Here is a 19,349-nt window from a genome sequence, read left to right as displayed (position 1 = left end):
ACTGAACCAGGCTGAGATTAAAGGCTCTTCTCAGGTCGACATTTCTGTATTAGACATTCTTTATTCCAGTATTTTGAAATATGAAATTTTGATTTCCATGAGCTGTAATCTATCATCATCAATATTAAAACAAAAAAAGGGCCTGAAATATTTCACTTTTTGTGTAATGAATCTAGAATATATTAAAGTTTCACTTTTTGAGTTAAATTACAGAAAACACGATATTCAAAATTTCTGAAATGCATCTTTAATGTATTTACATACATAGCAATGTTAAATACTGGTACATAAAATACTAAAATAAAAGTAAAGAGGTGTAAAGTTTTGTAAAAAGGGCAGACAGCAGTCATCTTGTTGAACCTACCGAATAACCAGTTTAGCTTGTTGGCTTTTTTCAGGTCCCTTTCAATCACCCTTTACTATTTTTAACTTTATAGCCTGTGATGGCACTCAAGCTATTCCAGCCCAATGTTCTGAAGACCTTGTAGGCTCTTCTTCATGTAGGCATGTGCTTTGTTTTTATATTTTCTGGAATGTTTTTTTTGCATCCTGGCAGAATGTTTCTGGCAAGTAATGGAGATTCTAACATCATGACCTAATATCATTTCACGCAGGAGGGGCTAGGTTTCATTTGGCGAAGATGTTTTACAAACAGGAGACGTAATAGTTGGCAAATTTGAAGAGATATTCAGGGTCAACCTGATTGTAGTCTGTCTTGGTCTGTGGAGGTTTTATTATTGTGTGTCAGATAAGAAAGTATTCAGGATTAAACCATGTTCAAGTCAGGATGGAAATATTCAGATACACAGATGGATTAAGCTTTCTGCATCCTAATAGAGTTGTCCTTGCACTGAGAGTGTATCTTTGTTCTCCTCTTCCTCCATAATGTTATTCATGAGTTACAGAGAAAAGAGAGAAATGTATTAATTTTATTTCATACCATCTTGTTATGTTGATTGGGGAAGTGTCACCAGGGTACAGTTTATGATACAGCTGTTTTTGTGCTTCAGTAGTAATGCATTGTTGCTGGTCTTGGCTCAACACAACCTCAGTTGGAATAAAAAAAAAAAGAATCTTGTTTTGATAAACTCTAGTGGTTTTAATTCTCATCTTGTTGGCGTGATGTAGAAGTGTACCACAGGCATGGACAGTTCACTGTGACATCACTATTTTTTTTTATTCTGATTATATTCATCAAGACACACATTGGTGGAAATGTTTTTTTTAATCTTTAATTCCTATTAAAGTATAAAATATATAAAATATTTTGTATAAAACAAAAGGACAAGCCAGATATGCATCATCAGATATAGCTGTTTGCTACTGTTTACATACATGGTGCTTATAGTGCCTTGGTTAAATCACAAGATGAGGGAATAGCACAGCAGAGGGATTATCTATTTCAGTAATGACAGGAGAACATGAAATTACTGCATCGCCTTTATCACAGGATTATATAACATGCAGTCAGAACGTACAGTGCAGTGGTCATGGCACATGATTGGAACTAAAAAGTGCAAGACAGCGAAGTAGATGGGAGTACATGCATAAAGAAAGGTAGACTATACTCACAACATCAACTAAACTACTTTAAAGGGCTGATCAATAGTTTAATTAAAAATAGAACTAAATTGCTTTTGGTGAAATTATAAAATAGCATTCAGTTTCAAATTATTCTTGTGGTTTCATAAACTTGCATACATCAAACCTTTACATGGCATGCCAGCAATGTAACTTTTGAAACATCTCATCTCAAGTCTTAAGGTAAAGGTATGTGAGGCACATTTAGTCAGTATATGTAGCGATCAGTTAGTCTCTGTCTGTTCAAACTCCTGCTATCTCATCACTTGTGTAACATTGTGAGCGTCACTACAGCTCTTTAGTTCTAGTAATAGAGATGAAAAAGTGTAAAAACAACATTGCATTCGAAAGTGGTGCAATGGTGTATCTAATAATACTGATGGAAACTAAAACAATCACCAGGCAGCGGGCACTTACTGGTAACATGTACATGATAGCTTTGAGCCCCCAGCATATAGCTCAGTGGATGGAATGAGACATTGCATTGCTGATATAGCCAAGCTAAACATTAAATGTTGTCATAAAACTGGAAGGCACTATGGGGGTAAAAATATCCATCTACACACTAGCTTTTTTTCCAGAGCTTTCAACCAAACATGTACTGTTTTTAACATTTTATGCCAACATGGATGGGAAGTCCTACAAGTGCTTTGAATGAAACTACTGGGCTCACATGTCAACCGACCCATCTCCAGGAATATACAAATTTTCATCTGCCGATGAAAACCATTTGAAGCCCTAGGAAAAAAACTGGTAAGTGGACACACACTGTGTAAAATTTAGGAGGGTCTACTGACAGAAATGCAATATAATATACATGACTATGTTTTCAGTGGTGAATAAAGACCTTACATAATGAACCATTATGTTTTTTTTACCTTAGAATGCGCCATTTCTATCTGCATAAACCGCAGGTCCTCTTACAGGGAAGTTGCCAAGTTGCACTGCCATGCTTCTACAGTAGCCCAAACAAACTACTCTATAGAGCGAGTTTCATCACTGCGTTGAACATGGAAGTCATCGTTGTCAAAAGTAAGAAGAGACGTAAAATTTGGACAAATGGAGGCCCATACATATTAGTTAACACAAGAGCTGACATAGCGTGTCAGCAATCAGATTTTCTCCTAAGCGTTTGCAAAGGGAGAGTGGGGTGAGCTGTTGGTTGCAATTTGCAACCCTCACCACTGGATGTCACTAAAACTTAAACACTGAACCTTTAAGTTTAAGTCTTGTTTTTTTTTGTATTATTCTTTACACTTGTTAAAGCACTTTGTAACTTGTTTTTGAAAAGTGCTCTACAAATAAGGATTATTATTAAGTTGAGATTGTTTTGTTTGTTTTTCATACTTAACCCATTAAATGGTTGATGCTGTTTAACGTGAAGTATCAAAGTGTGAGGCATTGATTTGACATCCCTAGTTTCACTAGAAAAGAGACTCTTACAGGTAAGAGAAGACACATGCACTGGGTCATTGGACTTCTTTCATCCAACGACCCCTTAGGAAACTTCAGACGTCTTCTTTCTTAGTGGTTGCTACACATTTTCTATAACAAAAGTCCATACCTTGTTTCGGGTCTTAATTCTGTCACTTGTTCACAAGGTGTTGGTAAGCATTTAAAGAGATGTGTGTTAGTGGGTGACACTGGAATGGATTTTCACTCCTGTCCCATCCCACTCCCGCAAAAATTGTATTTCCATGAAAGCGTAAAAAAAAAAAAATCCTGTTGCTGCCCAATCCCGGAAGAATGACTCCCGTCCCATCCTGTTCCCAATAAATAAATCTAAAAAAAGGCTTTTATTTATAATAGACTGCATTTTTTTTATGTCTGCTCCCATTGACTTTTTTTCCCTGTCCTGTCCCAGTCCCGTGATGAATAGTGAAATTGACTCATGTTCCATGGAAATGCCACAGTAATCTCGTGACCCACAGGATTCCCCCCAAAAATGTCAACTTCTAATTTGTGCAGGTGCTGCAAAAAAACTGGATAGTCAGTATACAGTGTCAGGGATGAACATGTGACAGACCCAGGAAGGTCTCATCTCCTCTTCTACACATTTTCATCTACATTCAGAAATGAAGTTCCAACTCCTCCTTCGGCGCGTTCACCTCCATGTTCTCGACAGTCTCGTCGTAGACTGGTTTCAAACGTTTGGTCACCAACTTGAGCTTGGTCTCATGGAGGACAACCTGGGTCAAGTATTTCTCTCGTTTTATCTGTTCTTTGACAGCGTACGGGACGTCTGGGATCATGTAGGACAGGATGAACTTCGTAAAGTAAACAATGTGCTGTGAGGAGAAGAAGACAGCTCCATTAATATTTTTTAATATGTTTTTGTAATATTTTGTTCCAGTTAGGGAGATTTCCTTTTATGTTCATACCTACCTCTACGACGATTATAAAAGCCATTTTGGCAGCGATCACATGCCAGTAGTAGACGTTGAACTCATACTGCCTGGGGTGGCCAGGAGGATGCCGAAAATCTCGATACCTAAAAAACAAATAGTTTCCTTCAGCACACAAAAAAGACATTCTACACAACTTCTCCTGACATGAGTATCTAATGATTCACCATCCAATCTTATTTCTGTTCAAGTGCATGCATATGACGAAGTTGTATTTTTTTCCCCATCACACCACTATCTCTGCTCAAATGCAATCCAAGTTTCACAGTAGTATGTAGTACTGCTGTAGTAGTAGAGTTTTGTCTTTCCCAATGTTTTATACATATGTTTAGGGAATAATTAATCACATGAATATTACCAATAGCATCTTTAAAATTAAGTGGAATCATATGTGTCCCTTCATGTATAAAAAATGCATAATATTCTAAAGTCTAGGAAAGACCTTTGTAACCAAAACTGAATGTAAAAGTATTCACATTTGTTTTAATTGTGCAAGCTATCGTTCTATAAAAAAAAAAAAAAAAAAAGAAATGATGATGTTAAAGTGAAAACTCAGACATGGTTCTCTCTTTCCAGCACACACAGATGGGCAAATATTTGTACCTGCAGGTGGTGATGTTGTAAGAGTACAGAGGCTGGCTCTTGTTGGAGAAGTCGTTGATGTTGAATACAGACAGAGAGCTGTTGATGTAGCCCTCCATGGTGTGGTTGGCATGGTCTCCATATGGGTACATAGAGAAAGACCAGTAGTAGACCAAGCGTGGAATCATGTCTGATGTAAAAGCAATGATCATGGCCTGTGGAGACACCAAACAACCAAGTCAATATATTGAAAGCAGAAAATTGATCATTACCGCTATTGTCACAGTAGTGGTAACTTACATTTGTTGCAACAGCCAAGATGGCGATGCCTTGAAGAATTGGCTGCCAGGCACCTATATCCTGGGCCTTCTCTGGCACGTTGCGGCGAAACTGAGTGGTGATTTTCCAAGCATCAACTCGAATCTCAAACACATTGTTAGCCAGAGCCAGGGCGGGAGCCAGAGGGAAGGAGGCCACAAACAGGGTCACAAAGCCAAACTGGATGACTGTAAGAAAAACATACATTTTTAAAAAAAATCTTGTAGAAGGCCTTTCTAAAAGAGCGGATGCTGTTATAGCTGGATTTTGAATGGGATCTCATACAAGTAATGTGTAGGTTACCTAGTACCTTTGTCCATACAGTGTATTTATATATCTCTTGCTTGTTATGCGCATCATCAGAATGTCTTAACTAGTAAAAACCTTGGTAAAGTACAAGTCGGTTTAAGAAGCATGTGCAACCGGCTTCATGCGTGCAGCTCTATTCTTCTTTGTTATGTGGCAGAAAAAACAAAGAAGACTTTTATTTTCTTCTTACCCATCTCAAGATATTCATAGAAGAGTCCTAGTTTTGAAACAGGCTGGAGCTCATAGTCCTGCTCCCAGCGAGGGATCACCTTCTCTGAAGTCCGGGTGCAGTAGCGGAAAATCAAATTCTTGACCCACCTGTGTAGGGGTGGAAGAAATCAAACAGTAACTCAATATGACATTGATGAGTTGGTGTATGATTAGCTATGGCCTTGACACCTGTTGTAAGCAGCAAATTTACTTATGTCCTCTGTTATGGAGACAAGCTACATATATAAGCTGCCATTATGTTACTTAATTGTATTACTTGTTTACTTAGATTCTGACTTCTTACGGTATCAAGACCTCTTGGATGTTGTTCAAGATGGCTTTTCCACCCATGATGATGGAGAGCTGAGTTGTCAACTCCATCAGACAACCGCCAGGATCACACTGCAGGACAATAAGACACAAAGCAAGAGTCAAAAATAACATGTGCGTAGTTTAGAAATGTGACATCTAGATGGACAAGCTGTACCTCCTCGTTCCGGAACTGTCCCAGGAGATAAACAGGCTTCCCGGGATAGCCAACCGCTTTTCCTTTGACAAAGGCGATGTAGAAACAAGAGGAGTAATAGTTGACAAACTGAAAGAGGAACATCTTCAGGGTCAAGCTGTTCTCGTATTCTGTCTTGGTCCGCGGAAGCTCTGTTATTGTGTTTCAGATAAGAAAGGATTAAGGATTAAACCAGGTTCAAGTCGGGAAAGGGCAGAAGTACAATCCCAACTCACCAAAGTCAGTGATCCATACGGCGACCCGCTCATATAGAATATTGAGCGTCATTATTACAACAAAGCTGATGAGGGAGGCGGTGACAGAAGTGGCCATCTGAGGTGTCACATACTCCTTTAAGGGTTCCAGCTTCTTCAGGTCCTGAGCTCTGAGTTGAGCAGAGAAGGCAAAAAATACAGCCAGGCGGTAGACAATGACGGCCACAATGGACGCCACTATCAACAGAATCTAAAGAACAAAATGCAATTAAAAGGTTAACGTGTATATTTGTTTGTTTGCTTAGAATATTGTTGGCAAATTACAGACTGGTAAAATAAAGTGTTAGCAAGATGAAATTAATTGAAATAAAAATGGCATTAATTTACATTACCCAGAATAACACTGTCCCAATTCCTATCGACACCCGAACACATCGTCCACAGGGTGTATATGGCACACTTTCTTTTACCTAAATCACAAAACACTATGAAATACTGAACTTTAACCAACAACATGACAATACATAAAACAAACTTTTTTGAACAAAGTTTCTCTAAATATTACCTTTCAAACAAATCTGAAAAAAATCTGGTTGCAATATATTTAAAACCCATCTTAAAGGTTTTACTTTCTGTTTTGTGACCACATATCTAAATACTAAAACAGTTTTCTGACTATGGTATACAAAGGTAACCAGACTAAAGTCTGTGTGTGTGATTTACCCCTGTGATAGGGTTTTTCCTCTCGTAGACACACTTGGCTTCATATTCTGGGCGAGGTGGCTCTTCCTGCTCCAGAAACTCCACAGTGTCCCACTGATAGTCCAACTTTGCCTGGTGTCGCTTCCAAAACTCCAGGAACAAAGTTACTACAGCCAGGAAATGAACAGGAAAAAACAAGCAGGACAATAAGCAAAGAAGAAACACAATATACCAGTACACAGTATTGTCTGCGTCTTTCTCCATAAACACGTCAAACAAAAGTGAAGACACCCCTCACATTTTTCTAAATATTTCATTATGTCTTCATGTGACAACACTGAAGAAATGACACTTTGCTACAATGTAAAGTGGTGAGTGTACTGCTTGTATAAAAGTGTAAATTTGCTGTCCCCTCAAAATAATCCACCACACAGCCATTAATGTCACTGGCAACGGAAGTTAGTACACCCCTAAGTGAAAATGTCCAAACTGGCATGAAAGTGTCAATATTTTGTATGGACTCCATTATTTGCCAGCACTGCCTTAACCCTCTTGGGCACGGAGTTCACCAGAGCTTCACAGGTTGCCACTGAAGTCCTCTTCCACTTTGCCATGATGACATCACGGAGCTGGTTAGAGACCTTGCGCTCCTTCACCTTCCGTTTGAGGATGCCCCACAGATGCTCAATAGGGTTTAGAGACATGCTTGGCCAGTCCGTCACCTTTACCCCAGATTCTAGCAAGGCAGTGGTCGTCTTGGAAGTGTGTTTGGGGTCGTTTTCATGTTGGAATACTGCCCTGCGGCCCAGTCTCCGAAGGTACGGGATCATGCTCTGCTTCAGTATGTCACAGCACATGTTGGCATTGATGGTTCCCTCAATGAACTGTAGCTCCCCAGTGCCGGCAGCACTCATGCAGCCCCAGACCAGGACACCCCCACCACCATGCTTGACTGTGGGCAAGACACACTTTTGTACTCGTCTTTGTACTCCTCGCCTGGTTGCCACACACGCTTGACACCATCTGAACCAAATAAGTTTATCATGGTTCCAGTAATCCATGTCCTTAGTATTCTCGTCTTCAGCAAACTGTTTGCTGGCTTTCTTGTGCATCATCTTTAGAAGAGGCTTCCTTCTGGGACGGCAGCCATGCAGAACATACGGATGCAGTGTGCAGCGTATGGTCTGAGCACTGACAGGCTGACCCCCCACCCCTTAAACCTCTGCAGCAATGCTGTCAGCACTCATACGTCTATTTCCCAAAGATAACCTCTGGATATGACGCAGAGCATGTGCACTCAACTTCTTTGGTCGACCATGGCGAGGCCTGTTCTGAGTGGAACCTATCCTGTTGAACCGCTGTATGGTCTTGGCTAACATGCTGCATCTCAGTTGCAGGGTCTTGACAGTCTTCTTATAGCTTAGGCCATCTTTATGTAGATCAACAATTCTTTTTATTTCAGGTCCTCAGAGAGTTCCTTTCCATGAGGTGCCATGTTGAACTTCCAGTGACCAGAACCAGAGGGAGTGTGAGAGCAATAAATATAACACACCTGCTACCCATTCACACCTGAGACCTTGTAACACTAATGAGTCACATGATACCAGGGAGGGAAAATGGCTAATTGGGCTCAATTTGGACATTTTCACTTAGGGGTGTACTCACTTTTGTTTCCAGTAGTTTAGACATTAATGGCTGTGTGATGTGTTATTTTGAGGGGACAGCAAATTTACACTGTTATACAAGCTGTACACTCACTACTTTACTTTGTAGCAAAGTGTCATTTCTTTAGTGTTGTCACATGAAAAGATTTAATCAAATATTTAGAAATTGTGAGGGATGTACTCACTTTTGTGATATACAGTATGTACACTAAATTATGTAAAAATATATAGAATTCTATCTAGAATAATGCCATAGATGAGAACAAAATCAAAATTTCAAATTGTAGTGTTTCATGAAAATTGTGAGACTTACCCCAGATTGACATAAAAACAGCAAATACCAGGGTTCCGAAGTTATCAAATATACAAAGTTTCTACAAAGATGGAGAAAAAAGAGAAACATGGAGGTCAAAACTGTTACAGTTCTCTGCTGCTCACACGCAAGTTAGTTCAAAACACAACTGTTACTATGCACCTGGGGATAACATTGGGTAGTGGTGGCCCAAAGGTTACAGTTCAATCCCCGGACTGGGGAAAATATCTGGGTGCTAGCCCTCCCTCATTTACCACCACTGAGGGCCCATAACCTGCTTTGTGGCCAGCAGACCAGGCTGCAGTTGTACTGGGCAGCTTCCAGGTGTGAATGCGTAACAGTGTGAATGTGATCAGGGCCTTCCTGTAAATGAGAGGCTGCTCTTAGTGAGGCTAAATAAATTTAAAAAATACATCAGAAACACACATTTAAATATGGACATTCTGCCACTGAATTTTTCAGAAAAGCCTTTGTAAACTTTGCAGAACCCGTGTGGCTTCAAATGACAATTATGGAATCAAGTTAAATGCTAACACATATCGTAACAGTAGCACAAGCAGAGAGGGCGTTTCGGAGTAGCTGCTTGGCGAGCGTTATATTACGTGCATTTGGCTTTCATCCTTTCATCAAAGGGAAACAGCTGGACTACAAACAAGCTGTTTTCAAGCAGTTCAGAGCAGTGTTTTCTGTGGGAGATGGGAACTCCCTTTGGGCTGGACTTTGGGCTTTTTCAATTTGCAAACCTATTACAAGCACAAAAAAGGTATATAACTCAATAAAGGAGAGGGAAAAGGCCAAAAAGCATAATACCACCTTTCACAAATTCTCTGTTTTGTCCATTTCATATTGAGAGCCTTCAGTAGGAGGACAAACACATTGTACAAACTTTCAAATTCAAATAAAACTCACTTTGGAAGATTCACAGGTGCTGTTCAAAAACCAGTATGTACATTCCTTGTCGCACTGTGGACACATCACAATACTCCCTCCAATCTTAGGGTCGCACACCTCCTTGCTGCAGTATTTTAAACACAGAACAAACAATATAATTAGGGGATTAGACGGGTGAAATCTATAAAAATGAAGCAAACATAAACAGCAGGGTGAAAAATAGGCATAATGAGGACTTGTTGTAGTTTAATAATGTGTCTCCAAAATTTTATATACGTAATTTATTTACAAGTCCATCATTCAAAATGTCTTGGGACCATTTTCGGGAGTGTCCACAAGGAAATGTACCTCCAGGTGCTGGTGTCTCGGGTCCTGTATCCATAAATGAAACAGCCCAGTCCCACGACAGCAGCCAGAACGAGCATCATTGTGTAGAAACCCAACCAGGCAAAGTAAATGCCGACCTTCTCCCCATAATACTTCCTGTGAAAAAAAACTTTGATTATTACTGTAGCTCTACTGCTCACTTCGGAAAACAAGTTTTTGTTCCTGCTTGAACAGAACCCTTATTTTAATTAACAAAACATACGACCAAAGATGTTTCAGTTTAAATGATCGTGTTCACCTTATGAGGTCAAGTGGTTGCATTTTGTAGAAGCTTTTGGGGTGAGCCCATTCTTCATAGAGCAGATATCTCTCGTTGGGGCAGCCCTCTTCTTTTGACTTGACATTGAACCTGCACTGAAATAGCCAACAGGGAGATAAATCATATTTTCAGTAAATGTTTTGTTCACTAATAGCTTAAAACCATGCCAAATCTCATTGTTATAAACTATAAACAACATATACCACAGCTAATATGACTGTGACAACATTCACATGGGGGTTCAATGAAAGACAAAACGTACTGTCTAAATAAAACACGTATGCGTAAGAAGAAAGGGGAATCGCTTACGTCATGGAGGGGATAGGCTGCTTTGTACACTCCGCCATCCAGCAGTTTAGTGATGCCAAACTTCTTTATGCTCCCTCTTATTTCATAGGGAGCACGACTCAGGATGTAATTTGCCTAGAGGAAGAACAGGATTTAAACCTTAGTGGTCGTATTATCTTTAATCTGAAATATGAAAAGAACATGCAGGCAGCCCAAACTGACTGCAACGACATGAGACAACTTGCCATCCTGCTCCTCATGGACGGCGTGAAGAAGTTGTCTTTGTCCTTCATGTAAAAGAACTCCAGGCGACCTTTCTCAAAGGGGGCTGTGAAGAACTCGGACTCCTTGCTGATCAGGTCCTCGTTGGGGTAGAAGTGCTTGGTGATGCAGGACAAAAAGCGCCAAGGGGAGGGGCGGGAGGACAGGTCGTTGGGCTGGATGGGAAGCTTGATGTGCAGGACCTCGGCGTAGGTGCACAGAACCTCCCACGGCATGTGGACTTTCACAAACAGCAGTTTGTCATCTAGCACCTGCAGAACACAAAGACGGATCGTTTTAAGCAGGAGATACAGTGCAAGAAACCTTCCAGAAAGGTGTGCAATCTATTTACAGATGGTGTTGCCTCCAGCTCCATTCCCATCTTCATCAGGCTGGCCTCAAAGAACTCGCGCCGTCTCTACAGAGGAGAACACAGAAAAGAGTTTCAATGAGCTTCTGGTTTTAATTCCCGTCCCTGTTCTCTGGCATTATGATTCCATTTCTCTACCAGATGTATTACATGAAGGGATCTGTCTGCCAGAGACATTCAATTTAGATCCGTTTATATGACTTTATAGAGGGGAGACAGAACAAATGTCAAGGATGACACAACAAAGCCCAATAATTATTTATATTGTAGCATTTCATATAAAGACTGTGCCCATTTTGCCTATACGTACTGTACATTATCACCTTGATACCCTTTATGTGATCTAATTTTTTCAATACTGTCGTTTTAAGATAAAGAAGACCTTTAATTATGTTTATTTAAAGCATATTTTGGAGTTGACAGCTCATTCCATTTTCATGACACAGGCGTTATTTACACTGCACATAGTGGCAATGATTACTGCAAGCAAGTCAGAGCAGGATCTTGTTTGCAAGCATGTCATGTCAAATATAGCGCTACAGTGAACTGAATCCCGGATATACGCTTTCAACTGCTACACAGCTTTCCCAAAACCAAAAACACACCTGACAAAAGCCCTGATTTAGTATAAAAAGGTGTGAAATGTATTCAAATAACAGAGAAAGTAGCGCAGGTACAATAAATTAAATTATTAAACCTTCTTGTTCCAACTGCTTTTTAAACTTTTTGATGAGTTATTTGATTAGTTGGGCTCATTATTATCCAAGGCAACAGTTTCACTGAACCCTCTTATGTCAGTCCCATTCTAAGGACCGTTGACAAAACAAAGTTAAATACCTTGACTTGAACTGCTTTCATGACACACAGGAACTACCACAACTGCATGAAAATTTACACCAACATAATCAAATATTTAAACATCAATTAATTTAGCATTGTTTTAAGCTAACAATTTAACACCATCAGAAGTAAACTGCACCCTTCAAGCAGACAGTGTTAGAGCGGAAAAGGGGTTTTGCAACTTCTGTTTGATCCCAGTTTGGTTGGTTCTTGAAAAACAAAAGAGGGAGTGCCTGGTAGAGACTGTTGCACCGCTCATCCCTGACCGGATTTAATTTGCTCTGGGATCATTATGAACAAGGATTTGCCATCTGTGGTGAAGAAGCTCAAGAGCTCTGACTTACAACAGCTCTTACAGCCTGACTTTTCCCAGGAACTGGCTGATCACCTTCTACGTACATTATGTGCTTCTGAGAGTTGCAGGACATGTCTTCTGCCTATAACCATTACCTCCATTCATGCTATCATATATGAGTAAGACTAGCATCAAATCATCATCAAAGACTTAACTCTATAACCCATTTACCAATTAATGATTTATGATTTTAGCCACACTTGTGTTACGGTTGCAACACTGCAGGGAACAGTATGTGGATATACAGTATTTCCAAACATTGTATTACACATCCCTCACAGTAAACACATTGTGAAAGACACTGACAGAAACAAAGAACACACCTTGGTATGTCAATTTATGCCTTAGTGTCCTTAAATTTGTGCCTTTTTTTACACTTCAATCCCTGAACTGAAATTTAGATTTGAGATGTGTAAAAAAGTAGAACTAACCGTTTGCTTTACTCTGTTCAATCATATGCCAACTGAATTTTTTGTTTTGTGACGGTTTCAGATTTCAGAAGACAATAACATTAGACAAAGTTTAAGTTTAGACTGGGAGACCGAGGTGATTTGAATTTTCTTGACACGGTTTTGGTGGTTTAAGTGAAGGAGTAACACTCTTCACTTCCACAGCTTCCCTCAGGGAACGTGGCCGGCAGCTGTACAGATAAATTAGAACGTGTGTTGAATGAATGTGACGTACAATAGAAAGGAACTATACAAACAATGTATGCTCAGCTTTCCTGGATAATTAAAGGTAAAAGCTTTACAGTGCACACTGTGCTGAATATCCACTGGCAATGGAAATTAATTTACATAGACTCTCATCCAGTTGCAAATAAAACCTCCCTTTGCAAATAGGCAAGAGTCAATACGGTTAGTATTTGTAATAAAACATACAAGGCATATCATATTCAACAAGATATTTCATGGATTGGTATTAGAGGTAATAACGAATTTCTATATCTTCTTTGCGCTATAATGAATTTGTTTTGCACTCAATTCATGTCATCAATAGACTATTACTGAGTAAATATGATGTTAAATTTAAGTTATTTTTTGAATGCTATAATTTCCATTCATGTAAATAGTATGTTATTCATTAAGAGCATGTTAGTGCCACCAAATCTTAATGTAAAAACTCTGACTTTAGGATTCTATACTTAATTGTCCTTTATTGTCATTTCAGTGTTGTAGTAGCTTGGGGATTTGGGATGCTGAATCTAAAAAACACTAATAAAACCCAAAACATATAACCTTTTAGAGACGGCTACTTTTTGTAAGTAGATTACTTTGCACTAAGTTTTATGTCAGCATCATCTGCATTACTTGAAATACTTGCACATATACCAAACCAACCAACTCAAAATTATTTTAAAATGACCCACCTTGCGCCGCTGGTACGTGTGCCTCTTCTCAAAGTCCTTCTTGTCCTCATCTTCATAGACCAGGATGAAGTCGATCCTCCTCACGCCATCATTAAAGAACAAGGAGTCGGGTTTGTTATTAAACTCTGTCTGAAGGCAAAAATAAGGTTTATCTGGTAACTCTACGGCATGAAACTCGTACCCCTCTTCCTCCATGATGTCGTACATGATGACTGGCCTGTGCAAAGACGATCAGCGCAGAGATAATAACCTTGACCAGCCTATTTAACGTGTAATTTTGGTTATGCAGGAGAAGTGGGAAGCGTTAACAAACATTATGATACCCGCCCTTCAGCTCTCTCTCTCTTTCTCTCCACACAAATAGGTATTGATGAAGCTCTTGCAAGGACATGTAACTACATGCACGATCCAGTGACTTCAGTATCTGCCTTCTGTAAACTAAATTAGTGTGCCATGAGAAAAGCTTATGAAATGCTAAATTATTTTGGCTTCAATTTTCACAGTATGACTTAATAAATTAGTTCAAACCACCAATCTGCCAATCTACACCGTGTACACATAGAGAACATTTGATTTATATGCTGCAGCAGCTGACTACAATATTATTGTGTAGACTCACCAGTTGTGCTTTGGTTACTGTTCCTTCTTTAATACTTATGCTATGGTATGTTGGTAAAAACTCCTCGGGGTAAACTGTGAGAAACAGACACAAAGCAAAAATGTGAATAAAGGCATGATAATAATAATCAAAGAAACACAAAACTAATACATTATCAGTCTGATGTTACAATATCATGTTGTTATCACTGATATGGAATTATTTATGTTTAGGTATACAAAAAGGTTTAGGCTTACTGTCAGCAATTTTATGCATATATCAAAAAATAAAAGTAAGATTAAAACTTTTCTTATCTTACTTTTACTGTTACTATCATTTCTGACAATGAGGTTTATTGTTCAATTGTAAAATCTCTTTGCTCTGTCATAAGCTTAGCTGCAGATTTCTACAGCTCCGTCCACTTATCCATTTCTAAAAGTAAAAATTTTATTTCCCATGTAAGAAAGCAACACTGTCATAAGTGCCAAACTAATGTAATATTGTGTAAGAACACAGCAACAAGATATCTGACAAACTAAGCCACCTGTAAACTGTCTGTATTTCTAACTTCCATTTATAGAAGGTATAGTTATGATCTGGTCAGCTGAACTAGAACGCCAGAAAGCTGAGAGCTGAAACTGCATTATTATGTGGCACTGCTCTGAATCACTATGTGGGGCAAGCCCTACAGGGTTGTATCATCATACATCCGGTTTAACAGGCCTAGCTGAAGCTGTGCTTCAACCAGAGCGACCAGGTCCAACTTACTGTAGCACTCCGCCATGTTTTAAACTCTCTAAAGCTCAGGTTTAATTGAGCCAGATCTAAACCACAACTTAGCTAATCAGAAGCTAAGTGACACAGCAAGTACGACACACTTATGTTAAATTAAAAACAAGAGCTGCTGAAGGATTGTTATTAGATTGTTATTAGTTTTAAGTATTGATATAACATTAGCCTAAAAAATCCAGCATCAGTCAGGCTTTCAATATTGACCAAAACCTTTTTGAAACCGTCTTTGTAACCTTTATTGTGCAAGAGATGAAAAAGTAATGTTTTAGCCATGCTAGTGGCGGGGCCCCATGTGTAGTAATTTAGGTCTGTCTTTTAAGTTTTAATTTTCATTTATCCAATACTAATAGGTTTGTGACCTGTAAAACTAATGATATTCCCATGAGCCTCAGCTGTACTGTGAGTTTAGCGTTAAGGGAAACAAACCTGCAGTGTCATTGCGAGCATGTTAGCATGTTGACATTAGCTAAGTGCAGCCTCACAGGGCTGCTTGCATGGCTGTTTTTTTTTTATCTTTATTTGACCATACACTTTCTTAATGTCCCAGCTTCACTTCACATTAATACACTCACACCTGGAATCCGGCCAGGCCAACATTCATGCTCTGCCTCATGGTGCTCACTGAAGCAGCACACACTGGTAAGTCATTAGCAAAACAGTCTGTGGGTTTGAAACTATGGTTTGAACCAGCGAGTCCCCTGTTACATGCCTGTTTCTCCAGACGTCATGCTGGTGTTGCTGCATTTTTACTGCTTGCACACAACTGACCACTCACCACAACACTACATAACTCCCGGGAAAAAGAAAACAAACATAGACTTACTGCAATCACCATGTACTGCAATGTGATCAATGCCCATTTACAGTTTGCACTTCAGTGTTTTTTTCCAATTTACAAATCTGCATTCTGTGTTCTCCCCACTGACCACATCAAAACTAAACAAACAAAAACAGTATTTTCTGTATGCGCTGTTATGACTCATAGTTGTATTATAAATTATGCATTTTTTATACCAAAAAAGATGACACCACGTCCAATATGGAAAGTCCTGTAATCTTTCCATGTACAGCAGAGCACTATGAGGAAACTAACTGAAGACAGATGTTGTTTTCAAAACACGGGCCATAGTAACAGCCTGGGAAACTTAACTGTGGAATCACTGCTCTTCAAATAAGTATTTCCTTTGACTGTACCAGCCTAACAGTCTGAACACCAACAAAGCCTGTTATGCTACAAAGTCTGAAAGCATTTTCTCATAAGACAAGCTGGTGAACCAGGAACAAATTAACCGCCAATCCCTACTAACTGTGCCATAGGATATTGCTATTTTTACTTATTGGTAACCTGCTGGAATCTTACAGCCTGGCTTATTAATATCTGATGATCTCACTTGTGAACAAGATGGTACAAAGAAGGATAGATACAAAAACTTTATTAGCAGCTGGCTCACTGTTAATCCACCTTTTTACACTGACTTATTGCAGGCCTGAATACTCACAGTAAACTGTATCATCACTGTAATGTCACGTGTAGGGTAAGGATCTAATGTATATGAGGATATGATTGCCGTGTGTTTTGCTTTTATCAGTATATCACCACTGTGGTCTGTAAAATAAATAAAAAGTGCACCAGTTACTGAGTCATTTAACCCAACGAAATCTTTGCAACCTACAGTGAGTCAGTAAGTATGATTCTTTTGAAAAGCATGTTGAATCTATGCCATGAAGCTGTCTGCACTGAAACTCTTCTTCCTTTCTCGCCTCAACCCACCCAGTGCTCACTTCCTCTCTAGAGAACATCCCCCATACCAACACACAGAATAATACAAACAGACTAAACAGAAAAAAACAGCATTCTTTAACAGAAACTGGAATTTTAAAAAGAATAATTGTGCAGCATAAAGGTGCATGATACACATTTTATTTGACCTTATGGCTAACAGGATACTAACTCTTTAAGTTTAATGCAAGTCACAGCTTTGTCCTTCCTCTGACAGGAAGTTCTTTTCTGCATTAAGGCCTGGGGCATATCATGACGTTTGGTAAAATTTGTGTACTCTCTTTCACAGGAACAGAATCAGCTGTAAGATCATGCTTCAGTATTCACAGTTGTATGTTTTGCATGACCGCTGATGATTCATTTTCATTTTCAACAGCTCTCTCCCTAATACGCACTGACCTACAGTAACCCTGGCAAACAGTAGTAGGTACATAACTTCCTGTATTACAATGGTGTTCATTTATTATATTATTAACCTGAAACAAACTGTAAAAGCATTATCTGAGCCTTCTGTGTTTCTCTGCTGTTACCATACCATTACATGTTGCAACTAAATGTGAACATTAATGATTTACAAGAAAATATAGGCTCCATTAAATAGATCATGCCCTTTGTCATCCACTGTGAATGTACTGATCATTTCTATATGGCGAGGGCCTCATAAATACTGTGTTAGAGTACATCATTGAGGACAAGACACAAAGGAGCCTAAAGACTGACAAATCAGTCTCATAAAATACAAGCATGACAGCTGTCCAGACACTGCAATATACTACTGTAGGTTTCTATTATTTTAGTCCCATTTTAAGTTATAGTGTCAGTTTTTACCATCAGGAATGTAAGCAAGGAACAAAAAAGTGGATTTTAGCCTGGCCTAGATCAACTCTAGCCTCTAAAGTTGTAGCCTTTAAAGCAGCCACATCAGGGATTGTTGCTGTTTCTGGGGGGTTCTTTTAAACAAACGATTGTCTTAATATATTTTTAATCTCTGTATTGCAGATATGGGTGATGTGATCTTGTGCCCTCTTAAAAATATGTGCACCACACATCCCCATTGGTTGTTGTGCCCCACGTGCCATGTGCATGACGTTAAACAGACTCCTATACTCCTGGCTTTTTGATCATATTGTCACCTATCCTTTAAAGATGGCAAAGCAAAGGGGCCATGTTTCCTAGTGGTCATAACAGAAATGGGCCAACAATATTGTATTTATGCCCAGTAGGGAAATCATGCACCATTCATTTCAAGCTGATCTTAGAAAAAAATTATCAGAACAGTGTAAAATGATTCTTATATGTAGAAGTGCTGCATTCAAAATGTTACTCAAGTAACTTACATAGTATAATAAAAAAAAATGCAGTAGAGGTTCAAGCACTCTTTAGGCAGCAAAACGTTGTGTTATATTATCATATATTATTACTGGATTGTTGGATTATTATAACTGGTGTAACGTGTAACATTTTGATGAAGCAAATTTTAACTAGCCTACTTTCAACACTGATGAGTAGCATTATGAAATTACAGCACTTTTTCTTTTTCAGGGCTTTTTTTTTTCAGTGTAGTGATGCAGAAGTTAGTTGCGGAAAAAAAAGGGGAAAGCATCTCAAAAGTGTAACGTTACTTAAATATAACAAGAGTAAATGTCCTTGATTATGATCCACCACTTTAAAATAAATGTAAAATAAATTAAGTTATACCCATTAAAACACAAGTGTTTGAACTATTAAATATAATATGAATAGATTCACAGGCGTTAACTTGCCCAGAGATAACTGTTGTAGAAAGATATGGGCTACAGAAGTCTATAGCTGGAAATCACACAACATTCACACCAACACAGCAGATCTCCTGTGAATGACAGAGTCCTCTCACCAACTTGCTCTTCAATCATGCCGTATTGAGGATCACCCTCGTCCTCTGTCTCATTCATGGAGTCCATCTCAAATCTGTCGTTGCTGCTCATATTGTAATCCTTGTCGGGGGTTCCAGACACACCACCGAGAGCAAACAACTGTACAATCCCTGCTGTAGCCGTTCTCACAGCAGCTTTAAAGCGCGGCCCGCCCTCCGCGGATTCTTGTTATAGTTCTCAGCATTTATTTAGCTTAAAGTTTTGGTCAAGTTGAGACTTGTGAGAATGGAGATAAAAAGGGTGGAGTCAAGTATGGAGCTAGAATTGTGTCTTTATTACATGCGAGAAAATAAATGATCTGAGAGAAAAAAAAAACGTTTGAGAGAAAAAGTTATCACACTGATAGCAAAAAAGCATTTCATGAGAGAAAAAAGAATATTTCAGAGAAAAAGTTTTCATACCCATAGCAAAAAATAATAATATTTGAGACTAAAAAAAGTTT

General features: G+C 38.9%; 1 protein-coding gene across 2 annotated transcripts; it reads right to left on the bottom strand.

Annotated features, from left to right (window-relative positions):
- Positions 1-1,216: 1,216 nt before the first annotated feature.
- On the bottom strand, positions 1,217-19,151 carry ano6 (anoctamin 6). Of its 2 annotated transcripts, XM_038739049.1 has the most exons (20): positions 18,868-19,151; positions 14,444-14,517; positions 13,825-13,953; positions 11,243-11,308; positions 10,875-11,162; positions 10,651-10,764; positions 10,321-10,436; positions 10,044-10,178; positions 9,714-9,819; positions 8,805-8,865; positions 6,849-6,994; positions 6,518-6,595; positions 6,147-6,375; positions 5,893-6,062; positions 5,710-5,807; positions 5,386-5,513; positions 4,869-5,074; positions 4,590-4,783; positions 3,967-4,072; positions 1,217-3,869 (listed from the first exon to the last, which is right to left on the bottom strand). In XM_038739049.1, exons 1-20 carry the CDS (start codon positions 18,956-18,958, stop codon positions 3,651-3,653), a joined length of 2,754 nt encoding a protein of 917 aa, XP_038594977.1. In that variant the 5' UTR covers positions 18,959-19,151; the 3' UTR covers positions 1,217-3,650. The 2 variants fall into 2 exon arrangements, with proteins under 2 accessions (XP_038594977.1, XP_038594978.1); XM_038739050.1 differs by lacking the exon at positions 18,868-19,151 and having other exon boundaries at positions 13,825-13,900.
- Between the last annotated feature and the right edge of the window lie 198 nt (positions 19,152-19,349).

The sequence above is a fragment of the Micropterus salmoides genome, unplaced genomic scaffold (assembly GCF_014851395.1).
Source record: "Micropterus salmoides isolate LMB-PRFRI ecotype aquatic unplaced genomic scaffold, ASM1485139v1 Ms_hic_scaffold_23, whole genome shotgun sequence".
Classification (NCBI taxonomy): Eukaryota; Metazoa; Chordata; class Actinopteri; order Centrarchiformes; family Centrarchidae; genus Micropterus; species Micropterus salmoides.
The sequence above is the reverse complement of the archived record's forward strand: the minus strand, read 5'-3'. Positions and strand labels throughout refer to the sequence as shown.

What these genes read in the sequence shown, in the direction of transcription:
- ano6 (XM_038739049.1), bottom strand. Translation starts at nt 18,958, where the DNA reads ATGAGCAGCAACGACAGATTTGAGATGGACTCCATGAATGAGACAGAG. An exon ending in CAGTAACCAAAGCACAACTG is followed by an intron (nt 13,954 to 14,443) that starts GTGAGTCTACAC and finishes TTTTGCCTTCAG; the next exon opens with ACAGAGTTTAATAACAAACC. An exon ending in GACAGTTCCGGAACGAGGAG is followed by an intron (nt 5,808 to 5,892) that starts GTACAGCTTGTC and finishes ATTGTCCTGCAG; the next exon opens with TGTGATCCTGGCGGTTGTCT.